Below are 15,718 nucleotides of genomic sequence, written 5' to 3' on the forward strand. Positions count from 1 at the left end.
GCTTGCTCTCCAGCCCACAGCCTCTGTTGCCATGCAAGAGCCTCCAACCTTCCCTTCTCTGAGTCCCCTCCCACCTCCCTCCTCTTCCATCCTTTCTCCTCCTATACTCTTTCTCCCAGCAAAACCATCCACTCACTCCCAACAAACTCTGCCAATCACTGAGAATCTACCATACTGGACTAAGGCTTTAACGTGCACTAACTCACTTCATCTTCACAACTCAGCTGCTATTATTATCTTCATTTCCGGGCTTCTGAATGGAATTAAGGAATTTGCCTAAAGTCACACCCCTAGTACAGAGCAGTGCCAGCATTTGAATTCATGTCTGACTCCAAGTTCATAATCTTAGGCTTTGTGCTAAGCCTCCTCAAATCGCCAGCTACACCCCTAATACTTCCCCTGAGTTTCAAACCGCATTACCACCTAGATACCTCACTGGCTCCTTCAAGGCAACACGTTAAAAGCCAAACCATCAAACCATCAAAGAACCAAAACCATCTTAATCTAATCATCCCTTATTGGCAACATCATTGCCTTACAAATCTCAGTTCTGTTCGACTCCTCTCTCTTCTTCATCTCCCACATCTAAGCACTCAAGGCTTACAGACTCCATTTTTGCCATTTTCCCCCAAATTTGCCCCTATCTTTCCTTTCTTACTATGCCTGCTTATTTTAGGTTCCTATGACCTCTCCCCCAGTCTTTGCCACAGCCCTCCTGACTGGTCCTGCACGACCACTCTCAGAATTACTCTCCCCAGAAGTAAGTCCAAACATCCATTATCCTACTCACAACCCTTCAGCGTCTCCTTGCCTGTGAAATAAATGTTAAAACTACCTTCACAGCCTAGGATTCAAAGTTTCTACAATATGGCCTCCGTCTATCTTTTCAATTTCATCACTTTCTGGGTTGCCCTGCCTAAGTTCCTCTCTTGCTTCAAGGTCTACCACACTGTCAATTTCTACAAACTTGATTCAGTTACCCCTGAACTCTCATAGCGCTTTTTCTGTAACTACGCTAGAGGATCTAAAGCAGGTCCTTCTCATTTCCCTGTTTGGACATTTGCACCACCCAGGTTGTGCCCTCCCTATCAACCCCTAACTCCCTTTCACGGTCTGAAATGGAATCTTGAACAGTGACTGAAGAATGGATGTGAAAACCCCTCCCTGTAGTGATACTGCAGGCCAACCAGTCAACTGGATAGTCTTTTGTCTTTATCCTTTGATTGGCTATCCACCTGAGAAGGAAAATTAAAGAAGATGTTCATACAGCTGGGACTCCCACCATTAAAGAATGTATTTCAAAATCAAGGGAGATAGTTGCATAATTCTATAAATATACCCCAAAACATTGAATGGTACACATTGAATTATGTGGCATGCGACTTATATCTTGATAAAGCTGTTTTAAAATGAAGGGATAGTTGGGAATTTTATAATTTTTAGGTCTCTGAGAACAGAACTCTTCTAAGTCTTTTGTGTGATTTCTGGCCATTTAGTACCTAAATATAATTTACATAAGTAGCAGGCTGCATCTAGTTTGCTATATCATCACCTCCACTTCCCCAAACTCTTATACTAGTCCTAGTTCCTTATCACTGTGAGTCTCCCTGCTGCGCCTATTACAGACCTTGAACAAAGAATATTAAACCAAACTGAGCGGTCTTTGTCTGAGGGTAGCCAACGTTTATAGCACAAATGTGTACCTTCAGAAAGAACATGAGAGAGTGGGTGAAGAGCAGAGCAGGGAGCTTCTTAGAAGAGGCTCTGGGGCAGCCCCCTCCTTGCCTCTTGGCTCCTGACCCTACTCTCCACCCTCTTAAGAGTGTGCCTACACACTCCATCCACACACATTCACAAGCATGGGGCTGGCAGGTGAGGTTGTGCAGGTTGTGCCCTGCACAAGCGTTTGGGAACTGAATTCAACCAGTGTTTCTTTGCAAATCTTGAGTCGGCCAGGAGAGGGGGCCTTTTCCTAGCCTGCACAAGAGCACCATTGCACTGGCAGCAGCCACGCTTGACAGACACTTCTACTTTACTCACCACTTTCACAACCAAAAGGATAAACCTTGAATTGGCTCTGTCCCATAGGGGACAACTCCCAGAAGGCGTTGCCCTCACTACCTGAAATCTGAGGAACAAGTCATGCCTTAGACTCCAACAGAGAAGGATGCTTTCTTCTTGGCTGGTACATCTACATGAACCAATCCTCACCAAATCTCAAGATGGAGGCTCCTCTCTATTCCAGGAATGAAAACAGGCTTTGGAAAAGCTGTCTCCATCATCCTTCATGGCAGTGTGCAGTACACAGCATTAAATTCTGTTCATGTGATGCCAAATCACTGGTCAATTCATTAAAAATGCAGTCATTCATGCAGACCTTTGGTCTTCACACAATGCTAGTCACCAGTCTGACAAACTTGACCGAATGGATTCAGCATTTTTTGGCCATGAAGCCCTGCTATGTAATAACAGGGTAGTAAGAGATAGGAAAGAAAAGGAAATGATAAAAAGGGGTTTTGAAAGCAAGTAATACTATTGTCATTAGATTCTCAGGCATAGCCCTGGATGCTTGGATTAATTCTGCCTTTTCTTCTTTAAAAAGCACAAACCCCTACTTCCCCCCCCCCACCCCTCCTTGGCTCCTTGCCTCCCCAGGGGACCAGCCCCCTCCCACAGCATCCTGGGTCAGAACTGACTCTGGGAGAGGGCTGAGAAAGTGTCAGAGGAGGAGGACACGTTCTGAGTGGTGAGAATTAGAGTCCTCCGCTAGGGGCCCAGGAATAATGCAACCAAATTCATTCACCAGGGAGTTCTTTAAGTGGCTCTCAAATGGCACCCATCACACAGGCAAGCCTCCGCGTCTTTGCAGCAAGCACAATAGGTACCAGATGAGTCACAGGCACCTTGGATTTTTAGTTTGCATCTAAATAAGTACTTTATTTGCAAAGGGCTTTCCAGTCATTTGCAAAAAGCTTTCTCCTTCAACAATTTCAGGAGGGGAGTCCACAGAACTAAAGATTTATTGAGCCCCCTGTCTGACCAAATAAAAGGTGGTGAAAAGCAGCCCTCACAGAGCTCTGGGGCTCATTAAACCCAGGCAGGGAGTTAGACTCAGGCCCTCCCACCCAGACCAGTCTCTTTCCTCCCCCACTCTGCACGCCAGCTTCCTGAGGAGGCACCTTCATCAGTGCCCCACACATACCTCCTGCCTTAGGACGGGGCTTCAGGTGGAGGTCACGTTCTGCCAGGATCCTGAGAGCTTCAGCAGAGTGAGGAGCCTACAAAGCCCAGTCACAGAACTGGGAGTCAGAAGGGGCATCGTAGTTTAACTCCTTTGTGCAGAAATGTTACATGCTTGTAGGGGCTCCCGCAGCCTCTTAGGTCTGGGACTAGAACTGGGGCCTCCTGACTCCCCCACCAGTACTCTATTATAATGAGCCACCCCTTCACTGGTGGAAGTAGGGATGGGACATCAAGAGCAAAGCTTCTGGCCATGCTGCCTCTGGCAGCCCAGTGCAACTTGGAGTAAAAGAGGCATATCTCCTATGTCTTCAGTGCCCTGGCTGCTCCGTGCTAATCTCAAATAGCTACCACTTGTGCAGAATGTACTGTGTGCCACGCTAAAAGCTTTTCATTATTGCTAACCGTCACAACACCCCAGCGAGACAGGTGTATTATCCCCACTTTACAAGTGAACAGTCTGAGGCTAGACTGTGTAGTCTGCTCACACCACACCGCTGGTAGGTGCAGGAGTAAGGATCCATCCAGTCACACACGCTTTCTTCTATAGCACACTGCCCTGCGCAGAGGCGCCTAGCCACACTCTGGGCCCCTTAGCTCCGGGGCCCCACTGCCTGGCTACAAATCCTGGCCCTACCACCTAATAGCAATGTGGCCACAGGCCAGTCAGTCACCCTCTCTGGGCCTATGTTCCCTTATCTGTTTAGTGGAGATCATAGTAGCACAGTTATTACAAGAATCAAATGAGTTAATATTTGTAAAGCACTTCAAACAGTTGCCTAGCACATAGAAAGTGTTATATATATTTGTTTGATAAATAATGTTCCCTTTGGGGCGCCTGGGTGGCGCAGTCGGTTGAGCGTCCGACTTCAGCCAGGTCACGATCTCGCGGTCCCTGAGTTCCAGCCCCGCGTCGGGCTCTGGGCTGACGGCTCAGAGCCTGGAGCCTGTTTCCGATTCTGTGTCTCCCTCTCTCTCTGCCCCTCCCCCGTTCATGCTCTGTCTCTCTCTGTCCCAAAAATAAATAAACGTTGAAAAAAAAAATTAAAAAAAAAAAATAATGTTCCCTTTAATGTTCCCAGGAACAAGGGGAAGATACCCGTAAACTCATCCTATGAATAATCACAGATTCTTTGGGCTAGCACAATACTATGACAATAATAATAATAATAATAATAATAATGGGGCTTTTTAAATGTTGAATAGGTACCAGGCATTGTGCTAAAAGACTTCACAGAGATAATCTTATTTAGTGTTCATAACCGCCCTATCGGGCTGAATCATTATCCCCAATGTACACATAAGGGAATTGTATCTCGGAGAAGCCAAATTCTGGCCCGTGGCCACACAGTTAAGTGGAAGAACTGGGATTCAGACGCTTATCAGTCTGTTTCCGACCGCCACGGACTTAACCACCTTACACACTGCCAGTGCTCCAGCCACGCCGGAAAGAGCCCGGTGAACTAGGCGCTGAAACAGGAGGAGGCGAGGAAGCGAGGGTGGCGCGCAGAGTCGCCCTGGAACAGCTCGGCGAGCGCAGCGGCCGCACTGAGAGACAGCCCAGGCCCGCCAACTGCTCGCGTCTACGTCCAGCCCTGCCCTCGCTGCCGGCGGTCACCTGCGGGCCGATTCGGGAGGAGACCAGCTGTGGAGCAGCTACCCGGGTGGGAATTCTGGGCCGCCGCAGGCCTCCGAGAACTTGCAGAGCCGAGCCTCCCCGCCCCCCTGCCTCCCCACGGGGTCCGGAACGCACCAGGTGAGCCGTGAACTTCTCACCCTGCGCGCTGGCAGTTCTCGCTGCATTATGGTGCCCTCCGATGGCTAGTTCCGGAACAAGCACCTTTGTCCTCGGTCACCCGCAACAGGCTTCCTGCGGAAAACCCTGCAGGCGAACTTGGGGGCCTCGTTTATTCTAGAAGTTTAATCATGTTTAAAAAATAATACCCCCCCCCCAAAAAAAAAAAGTAACATAACAGTGGTAAATGTAGCGTCGTCTCTCACTTCTTAACCGTTACAAGAATTTCTGACGGAAATTTTCCTTGGTGCAGACTTCAAACTTGTCTAATGTAAGACACACTTGCTTGTTCAAAATGCACATTTAGGGTGTCTGGTGACCCAGTCGGTTAAGCCTTGGACTCTTGATTCTTAGCTTAGGTCTTGATCTCAGGGTCTTGAGTTCAAGCCCCGGATAGGCCCCACGATAGGTAGGGGTGCATTTAAAACGCGCATTTCTGGTTCCACTCTGGAAGTACTTAATTAAATTAGCCTGGGGGCCTGGGAATCTGTATTTTAAACAGGAGCGCTGCCCCACCGCACCCCTGCCCGTAATTAATAGAATCAAACTAATTGGGGAAAATTCTGGGAATCCCACATGCTCTCGAATAGAATGCCTCCTTTCCTGAGGAAGCCCTTTTCCCCACAAGGCCTCAGAGACTTGACAGTGCCCTTGAGAGGAAGTGAGGCACACGAGAGAGACACTGGCCTCAGCGGTGGGAGACCTGGCTCTTCCACGAACCAAGGCTGTTGGGATCTTGGGTTCATCATGTAACCTCTCTATGTCTCTGATTCCTCCTCTAGAAAATGGAACCAGCATTCCCCACACTTCTTGAATTACAGGAGCTTCCAAGGAGTTGCTGAACATTGAAGCATACCTAGGAAAATGCTCAGTGGCATGCCTGGAGCCAGCTCCTAATAGCTGGCAAGAGCTGAAAGGGCAACATTTTAAGAATTTTTGAACCAGTTAGTAAACCTTTGGTGTGGCTTGAAATGAGCAAAGGTGGGAGTACTTCTACCATGGAATTGACAAATGGTACAAATTAGGGCTGTTTCCACCTGAGAGCCAGGCTCTTTTTTATCAAAAGACTTATGTAAATAGAAGGCCCCAGGACCACTGCTGTCTAGAGAGGAAGAAGTTGGTCACACCTCTCCGACCCAGCTCCCACAGCTGTTTCAAGGCTCAGTCTTTCTTCCAAGGTGCCTCAGGGTCACTGCTGAGGGCCAGACATACTGACTCAAAGCCGCAGCCCACTGGCCCTGAGTCCAAAGCCTGAGGAGAGCAGAAGCCTAGAGGAACATGAGGACTACAGGCCTGCTCCCTGATCGCCAAGTTAGGGATTCCCAGGCAGGATTTATAATGTCTGTGCATCAGAAGAGGGGAAACTGAGTTCCTACAGGCCTCCCTTGGGGTTGATGGTGGGATCTTAATTTGAACCTTATTAATAAGGACCTCTATTTCTCCTTCTTGAGAAAGGAGCCACTTCTGTCACATATCATGGTACCAAGGCCAGTTCTGCAGAGTCTGCCTCCATCTCAGCCCTCAGAGCTGACTCTCAAGCTGCTCTTGTGGGAATGCAAGATGTACACATGAACTCCAAGGCCAGGTGCACCAGGGGCTGATGATTTAGGCAGGCTGGCACAGAGAGGAGGAGCTTATGTGCCCCACCCACCTCCCGCCAGGGGCTGTTCTTCCCTGTCCTTGAGACTAACAAGGGAGCTAAGGGAGGAGCCTACCCTGAATCTGGCCTCTATGTTCCCTGGACACTGAGAGGACAAAGAAAACTTAAGTCTCTATGGACACAGAATGCACACTGGAGTTCCTTGAGCCTGACTAGAATTAGAATTGTCCTCTCATGTGGAATGCCTTCAGAATCCGCAAGCAATCAATCAACAGCTTCTTCCTACTTGCTTTGTGCCAGGACCTATGAGAATACCAAGGCTATAAAATGATTTGGCATCAAGTAACAAATATTGGGAGCTATCTCTCTCCAACCCTGAGGCAGGCAGTTGTCTGTCTCATTAGTGAACTTGCCCAATCCCTTTTAAGGCTGATTAAGCCAGGCCCACCCAGATAATCTCTCTTTTGAATAACTCAGTGTATTGATTAGTAATCCAATCACAGCAGTGACATCATGTCCTATTCTCAAGTTCAGTCTACATTCAACTTGGGGATTGTACAGGGCAGAAATTCTGCCTTTCTCAGTTTCCCAGCTGGGGGTCAGGGATGGGGAGGACATGATTAAATTTCCTTTTAGAACCTGGCAGCAGAGACCTGCAGGAGGCTGTGCCATCACAGAAAGCAGCTGGTAGGAAAGAGATGCATGGATAAATGGGAAGACATCATAGTAAGCAATGTATAGGCCTGCTATGTTCTGCTAAGTAGCTGGAAATGGGTGAGAGGAGTTGCCACAGAAAAGATATGTCCAATAACACAAGAACTGTGTATTAACCATGCAAGAGCCTTTGCTCTAGACTGAATGTCTATGTCTCCCCCAAATTCGTATGTTGTAATCCTAACCCCCAAAAGTGATGGTATTAGGAAATGAGGCCTTTGGTGATGATTAGGTCATGAGGGTAAGCCCTCAGAAATGAGATTAATGCCGTTAGAAAAAGAGACCCCAGATCACTCCTTTGCCCCTTCAGCCACGTGAGGACACAGTGAAAAAATAGCCATCATGAACAAGGAAATGGGCTCTCACCAGACAATGATCTGCAGTGCCTTGATCTCGGACTTCTCAGCCTTCTGACCTGTGAAAAATAAATGTTTGTTGTTAAGCCACTCAGTCTATGCGTATTTTGTTATGGCAGCCTGAATGGACTAAGAGAGCATGAAAACTGGATTGTGAAATAAGCCTCACTAGATATTACTCATCTCTATTTTTTAAAATGTCTGCCACTTGAAATAGTTTGTCACTATGAGGGTCGGAATTTATATTAGGATACAGCAGGGGTGAACAGCCGCTTTGGGGCACAGTTCTAGCATTATCTGAAAAACTGTGGGAGAAAGTAAGGCACGCAGACCAGTACCCAGAGTCTAGGTTAGGGTACATGAATACAAGGTTCAGGTATGCTGGTCCTCACAACCGCCACTGGCAAACAAGCTTTCCAGCCGCCCAGTCTGTTGCTTTACGCACTTTTTTCTTCTTTTCTCCCTTTCCCTGCTCACTGGGTTCATCTTGTTATCTCAGCCTTTCTGCATTTTTACTCAAATACCTTCTCTCTTCCTCCAACCAAAAGTTTCTCTCCTGCCACATGTATCACCCACATTAGTTCTCTACGAGCCTCTGTCAACTTGTCTTTTGAACAATTCCCCCATCCCTTCTCATCATGTTTATCCTCTCTCCCCTTCTGTTCACAGGTACACTGCAGTGGTCATGCCAGTCCACTACAACATGGCACAGGACAGAGCTCCTGTCGGCGTGTGGCCCTCTGATTACAGCCGTGTGGGTACTAGCCTTTGCCGTGTCTTGCCCTCGCCTCTTTGGCTTCAACACCACAGGTAAAAATGATGGTCCCTCTTACAACACCCATGTGATTCATAGCACGCCTGAGTGGCTATCAGTGGTACTTAGCCTGGAAATTTCTGACCCTGATCAGCATACTTTGTAATCAAATAAGGATACCATAGGCTGCAGTGTTTTGGATTTTGATTTAAAGCGTAAAGCAAAATCTCATCACTTATTGGGCACATGAAGTTCTGCCTGAGTTAGTGAAAACTCTAGCACATCCTTATTTTGAAAGAATGATATTGTATTCATTGAAGCAATGTGCCAGTTAACAAATTAAGCTATTTAGTAATTCAGGTGAGTTTGCTAATGAAAAAATGACAATTCCATAATGGGCTTACAATGCAAAATAATGCTATAAAAGCCCTCAAACAGGATCTATATTTCTAATTTTTTACTGAATAACAATCATTTCTGGCATTTGAGAGCTAGTATAGATCCCTAAATTATTTGAGAGTATATTCCTATATCTTAATATACAAAAAATTTCCGGCCATGATGGTTGGCACGTGTACATCTTCTATTGATGGACAGATGGATGGATGGATGATGGATGGATTGGACGGACATGTGGATAACAATGTGAATATCTGAGATGTTTGGTTTTTAGACGTAAGACCCTGATCCAAATCTATACCTCATAGGGGTCGTCTTCTTTCGCTGTTCCATGTCCATCTTCAGCCTCAGGAATTTCATGTGTTGAATGAAACTAGTAGCATATACGTAAGGTTACAGGTATTGATAATAACACTGATTATTTGCTAAAAGAGAACTAATTGAGTCATGTTTTAGTGTTCACCTGGGATTCTTATTTTGTCCATTTGGATTGATTTAAGTCCTACTATCTTCTAAGATCATTAATTTCTGGTATATATGTACAAAATCAATAGCTGTGTATTTATATATATACAGATATTATATTAACACATTGCATATAATTAAGGCAAATCCTACTTATAAATAGTCATCAAAGAGTCAGTTGCTGACCAATAATTTGAAAGTCAAAACAGGGCACCTGGGTGGCTCAGTTGGTTAAGCATCCAATTCTTGATTTCAGCTCAGGTCATGATCTCATGGTTCATAAGATCAAGCCCCGTGTCAGGCTCTATGCTGACAACATGGAGTGCTGCTTGAGATTCTCTCTCCTCTCTCTCTCCATCTCAGCTCTCTCTCTTTCAAAAATAAATACATAAACATTTTTTAAAAATTAAAAAAAATAAGAATAAAGTCAAAAACACATTTAGGAAACAGAGGCTCTGGAATAGAAAAACCTACATTCAAACTTCAATTCTACTACTTACCACTATGTCTCCTTGAACAATCTTACTTAACTTTTCTAAGTTTTCATATTGATAAATTTGGATACACTGAAGCATAACTTGAGCAAATTGAATATATAGACTGAGTCTATATACTCAGTCAGAAAAGTTACCAGCATTTATTTTATATATGGCCTCCTGCAAATAAACCTAGTACTTCATTTCTAAATTGCATGCTGTGTTTTGAACTCTTTAGAATACATAGTATTACATATTAATGTATGTATCACACATCTTTACTTACTGCTCTTCAGGGCTTAATAAAACCATGTATATCTTTGTATGTGATTCAGGAGATTTTTCAAAAGCAAAGTTCAGCTCTATATAACGTTCACTTTCATCACTGACCTTAGACTCTGACACTACATGTGATATAATTCCACTCTCCTTCCTTCATAGAGCTTTTCTTTTATGATTAAGTCAAGAATAAAATTGGAATAACATACATAGACCTGCCAAACACACAACTGCATGCTCAAGGTCAGGCTCTTTCTGCTGTTTCTTAAAGGGTTAAGCAGCTGAAGTCATCCAACAATATTTGCCTAGTTACCTCAAGGTGTTCCAAAAATACGATGTGACTATCTGTTTTGCTTACTCTTTACGGTTAGTTACTTTGTTTGTTTCACTGAATACACTTTATACACACAAACATGGTTGTGACACACATTTACATCCCCAAAGCAACATTCCCTAACCCAACTCTAAGAGGCTGCCTGGCATTAAAATAAGACCTAATGTTTTGAGGGGGCGCCTGGGTGGGCTCAGTTGGTTAAGCATCCAACTTCGGCTCAGGTCATGATCTTGCAGTTTGTGGGTTCAAGCCCCACGTGGGGTTCTGTGCTGACAGCTCAGAGCCTGGATCCTGCTTCAGATTCTCTATCTGGCCTCTCCCTGCGCAAGCTCTGTCTCTCTCTGGTCTCTCAAGAATAATAAATGTTAAAAAAAATAATAATAAAATGCTATTTTTGATGAGTGTTAAATGTGCTTTTTGGGGTTAGTCTGATAACTAAACCACCCTCTATACCTACTTCTATACAAAAATTACATTATTCTAATTGGAATTGTAGTATGGGATCTCACAACCACTGCTAGACCAAGGCACTGCTTGCCCCTGGCCAGCAGCAAATCCCCACCACCATTCACTCGGGTGAGTGGTTCCTCTTACTCATGTCATGGGGGTTGGCGGGGGCGGTTTTACTCACCTCTCACAGATACACACACCACTAGTAACAGTTAAAACAGTCTCAAACTCTGACGGTAGACAGAGTTCCCAGTTAATGTCTACATCTAAAGTGCAGAAGAATGATGAGCTAATTGGTGTTGTTGTCACCAGTGAGATCATTATTATTCCAGAAAACAAAATCAGAAAATCTTTCCAAAAGGATTTCAAATATAGAATTAAGAAGGCAGAAAATGCCCATGACTTAACACGTACACTCACTTCTGTCTCATCTCTTTCAATCTCTCTCTCACTTTTTTTAAGTACATGATTTATTCTATTGCAAAATTTTTTTAAGTTTCTTTTTAATTTATTTTGTTTTAGTAATCTCTATATCCAACGTGGGGCTCGAACTCACCAACCCAAGATCAGGAGTCACATGCCCTTCTGACTGATCCAGCCAGGCGCCCTGCTCTCTCTTACTTTTAAGTTATTCATAAGACAATAGTCCAGCCCTCCACTTATTCATGTATCACATCCAAGCTTCAGGTTCATTGTAAGTGCCCAATGGATATGAGCTAATGCTATTGTTGCTATTATGTGTATTAGAAAAGGTTTCTATACATCAAGATTAACTATGCACCTGCTCCAAAGAAAATCTAAGCACTAGTAGTTCTGCTGGTGGACCTAGAGACCAGTCACCTCATCCTAGAGCACAGTTCAGGGAATTAGTGAGCGAACTCAAAGGGAGGAAGCCCAGCTGTCCTTCTCTGCCTCAGCCTGACCTTCACAGTACAGTTTCATTATGTGATAGATGTGGGTTCCTCTAGCACCTCTTCCATCTATAAGGAAGTTCCAAGTTCATTTGAAAGCCCAATATAAATGACTTCTCTCAGACATTTTTTCTACTCACCCTGTGAAAAGTAGAGGAGAAAAGGGCAGGATACTGCCAATGACACCTGATATTGGAAGTGGCTGGATTTTCACTAAGAACTGAAACACAAAAGAACTTTCTGGCAAAGCTGTTTTTTTTAATGTTTATTTCTTTTTGAAATAGAGAGACAGAACATGAGTGAGAGAGGGGCAGAGAGAGAGGGAGACACAGAATCTGAAGCAGATCTAGGGCTCCGAGCTGTCAGCACAGAGCCTGATGCTAGGCTCAAGCCCACGAACTGTGAAATCATGACCTGAGCTGTAGTCGGATGCTCAACTGACTGAGCCACCCAGGTGCCCCTGGCAGAGCTCTTTTTAATGAAATAGGCTGCTATATGAGATTGTGAATTGTCAGACAACACAAGGCAGAAAAATGTTGAACATCAGTTCTTCCATCTTGGAGTTGTCCTCATTGTACGAGAAAAGAGCAACATGCATTTCTGGATAAGAAATAAGGGCAGGATCTTGGGTTGCAGAGAGTCCCAAGGTTGGGGGTCCTGGCTCACTAGAGTTGCCCCAGCTCCCCACCGAGGCCCAGCAGTCTAGCTGAAATTCCCATCATTGACAGCAGTGGAGCAGAGAGTGGTGGCTCTAGAGGAACTCTAAAAATCTCTGAATGGGCAGCACAATCCCTTCATTTCACAGATAAAAACAGTGGTCTTAAATTTCCTTCAAAACAAGGAAATGGAGGACTGCTATCTAGATTTGAGCAGCAGAACACCTCATCTGGCTTTCAGAAACCACGGGAGCTGGTGGGATCCCAGTTGAGAAAACCCAAAACTAAAAGAATAATAGACTCATCCTAAATTCAGATGCATCAGGCTCTTCTGTCTTTGGAAACAAGCTGAAGACAAAGCCTTCAATTAGCTTTAAGTTTATGAACCTGTCAAGGGCAACCTGCTTCCAGCCCTGCCCTTCACACCTCTGTGGGACTCAGGTTTCCCAGGCTAGCTCACAAAAGCCTCTTTGACCACTTAGTAAGGCTACTTAGTGTTTTTATCATCCAGCATGATGCCTAGAACATAGTAGGTGCTCCATATACTTTTTGTTGAAATAGGAAGTTGGTGAGTGCTTATCATCCTTTCCTCCTTAAATGTTGAAATTATTTGGGGTAAATATCGTCAATCACATTATGAGGCTTTCCCCTCTATGCTCCAGCCAATGACTGCTTCTGTGCTCCTGCAAAATGCTCATTTGTCTGCTTTGCTCATATATTCATCATTCTTGGATTCACCCAATAGTTATTGTACCAACAGCACAGTACTATTTCAATGAAATAATTGAGACAAAGCACCTCATCTCCTGGGGGAGAGGACTCACTGTCCTCACCACCTCATCTGGGACTCAGCAGAGAGAAGCTTCCAGAATTGCTGCCCACTGACAAGACATACACTCAGGCCAGACCCAGTGGGAGTTGGGGCAGGGCCCCACTCACTGCTCACCATAGTGTCACTCTGCCCACTGACAGCTTCACAGGACTTCAGGCATGGAGAAATTGTGGGAGAGGTCTCAAAGCCTAATCTAGGGACAGGCAGCAGTTTATCCAGATAGGAGAGAAAGGACAGGATGACAGTGCAGGCTCAGTGATGGTATACTGAGGGTCTTCAGGGGGTCAGTGATTCTGAAATAGCTCTGTGTTTTCTCTTGCTCTTTCTCATGCATGTGCTTTCAATATTTTTAATGGGAAAATAAATTCTTGCCCATGGTAAAACATAAGGTGCGAGGGAATATATATACACATACATATATGTAGGTCTCCCTTCTACCCTAGATTGGGTAGCTGCCCTGTGACCCTCCCTAGAAGCAAACACTAGTAATCTTAAAGACAATGCTTGAAACAAGTATGTAGGCACACACATGTGTGTGTCCATGTGTGGGTATATCCATTTTTCCAAAAATAGAAGCATACTTATACCCACTTTTGCTCCTGGCTTTTAAGAGCCTCTGCATATGAGGTAGGATGTGAACCGAGACATGATGAGGGAGTGGGGGGTGCTGGGAAGCCCTGCTTCCCAAAGCTCTGTGTGGATTAGATGGTGGAGACGCCACACAAGATATGAGACCATATTGTACACTCCCCACTGATGTCTCCTACTTGGCAAACTGCTTTGCTTTCTCCTTTTCTCTCACTCACAGGAGACCCCACCGTCTGCTCCATCTCCAACCCTGATTTTGTCATCTACTCTTCAGTGGTGTCCTTCTACCTGCCCTTTGGAGTGACGGTCCTTGTCTATGCCAGGATCTATGTGGTGTTGAGACAGAGGAGACGGAAACGGATCCTCACTCGACAGAACAGTCAGTGCATCAGTGTCAGACCTAGCTTCCCACAACAAGTAAGCACCCTGGAGGGACAGAGGAGAAACAGTCCCCAGCCTGGTGGCCTCCAGCCTTGTGTCCAGCAGGACATGCTTTTGCCATACTGCCCCTCAGGACACACACATCTGACACCCACCTGCTAATTCCGCTGGGATTAGCTATGCTTTAGAGTAGGAAATTAAATCAAAAAGTGCACTGCTTGTCTTCCTTGGAGCTCATATTGCTTGGCAATATTATAGGATGGTTTCTGGACTTCTCCTTTCCATCAGAGTTTTTCATTGCTCCCAAATGGCCAGAAGTTCAAATGTCACACAGGATTCGCAGTCTTAGTGTGCAGTTGTCCCACGCACCACTGGTAGGTCCCCAGGACTGACTTTTTAGCAGACATCTTATTCTAAGAATCACTGGGGTCCACGGAAACCTCTTTTCCTTACTAGATCTGCCCCTGTGTCAAGATGCTGCCGAGCTTGTGAAATGGAAAACTGATGATGTGTTTTATGGGGCCTTTCAAGGCCCTGAAAAGGAGAGCTACCTCAGCACTGATCTTCCATTGCTTGAGCTATAAAGCCTATTTATCCCAGTGTCTGGCACAAGATGTACTTGAAGCATAAATGGATGGATACCAGTCACTTGCAATCTGCTAAAGAAGGGTAGCAGGAATATTATACGGCCTCTGCCTTCATGGAGTTTAGAATCCAGACAAGCAAATAAAGCACACCTCCCTCCACTCAAAGTTAACTAACAGCCCCAAACTGGATGCGATGTTTATGAACTGAGATGAAGACAATTAAGCACCAAAATATAAGTGCTGTGGAGGTTATGAGAAAAGAGAGGTCAATATGCTTAGGAAAGGGCTTCATAAACAGAGTAAGAACTGAATTTGATCTTGAAGGCAGGTCCAATTTGGATGTTTAGATTAACCTATAATGACCTGAGTGAGAGTCAGTCTCTCAAAGTTGAAATTCCAAGACTTGGGTAGAACAAGAATATTGGTCCCCATGAAATAAGAGGTAAGGACCTGAGACTGAGGATAGGAACATATTATATTTCAAACATTGGCATCTATATGGCTCAACCATGTAGAACTTAACCTACAGCTTTTTCTCCTTCAACCTACCCTAGTCTTCCTGTCTGAGGCTGCACCCCATTCGGCAGTTTCAATAAGGGACAGATTTCCATCAGATGCCACGGGGCAAATGGTAGTAAGCCATGGCTTTGATTATAGGAGAAGAATAGGATAACCTTTTCTCAAGATGCTGACTTGACTTGCTTCCACTTCCACCCCAGAATGGACTGGCCCCAATCCCTTACTTGTTAATAAAGATGAGATCCTGATTTGAGCTCCAGAATAGGAATCTCCAAATGATATTCAGAAAGCATATCACTATGGAGATAGATCCCAATGACTAGAGCCACTGACTCTTGGCGTGGTGTGAAGATGTCATCCAGAGTCACCTGCCTAGAGGGAA

At 45.0% G+C, this 15,718-nt stretch overlaps 1 protein-coding gene across 1 annotated transcript in view; it reads left to right on the forward strand.

Annotated features, from left to right (window-relative positions):
* DRD3 (dopamine receptor D3) overlaps nucleotides 1–15,718 on the forward strand; it is a 33,183-nt gene that overhangs the window by 12,829 nt on the left and 4,636 nt on the right. Inside the window, 4 exon segments of the mRNA XM_030329803.1 lie at nucleotides 8,375–8,403; nucleotides 8,406–8,444; nucleotides 8,447–8,515; nucleotides 14,070–14,266. Of these exon segments, the coding sequence (XP_030185663.1) occupies nucleotides 8,375–8,403; nucleotides 8,406–8,444; nucleotides 8,447–8,515; nucleotides 14,070–14,266 (334 nt within the window).

Source organism: Lynx canadensis, chromosome C2 (genome assembly GCF_007474595.2).
Source record: "Lynx canadensis isolate LIC74 chromosome C2, mLynCan4.pri.v2, whole genome shotgun sequence".
Classification (NCBI taxonomy): domain Eukaryota; kingdom Metazoa; phylum Chordata; class Mammalia; order Carnivora; family Felidae; genus Lynx; species Lynx canadensis.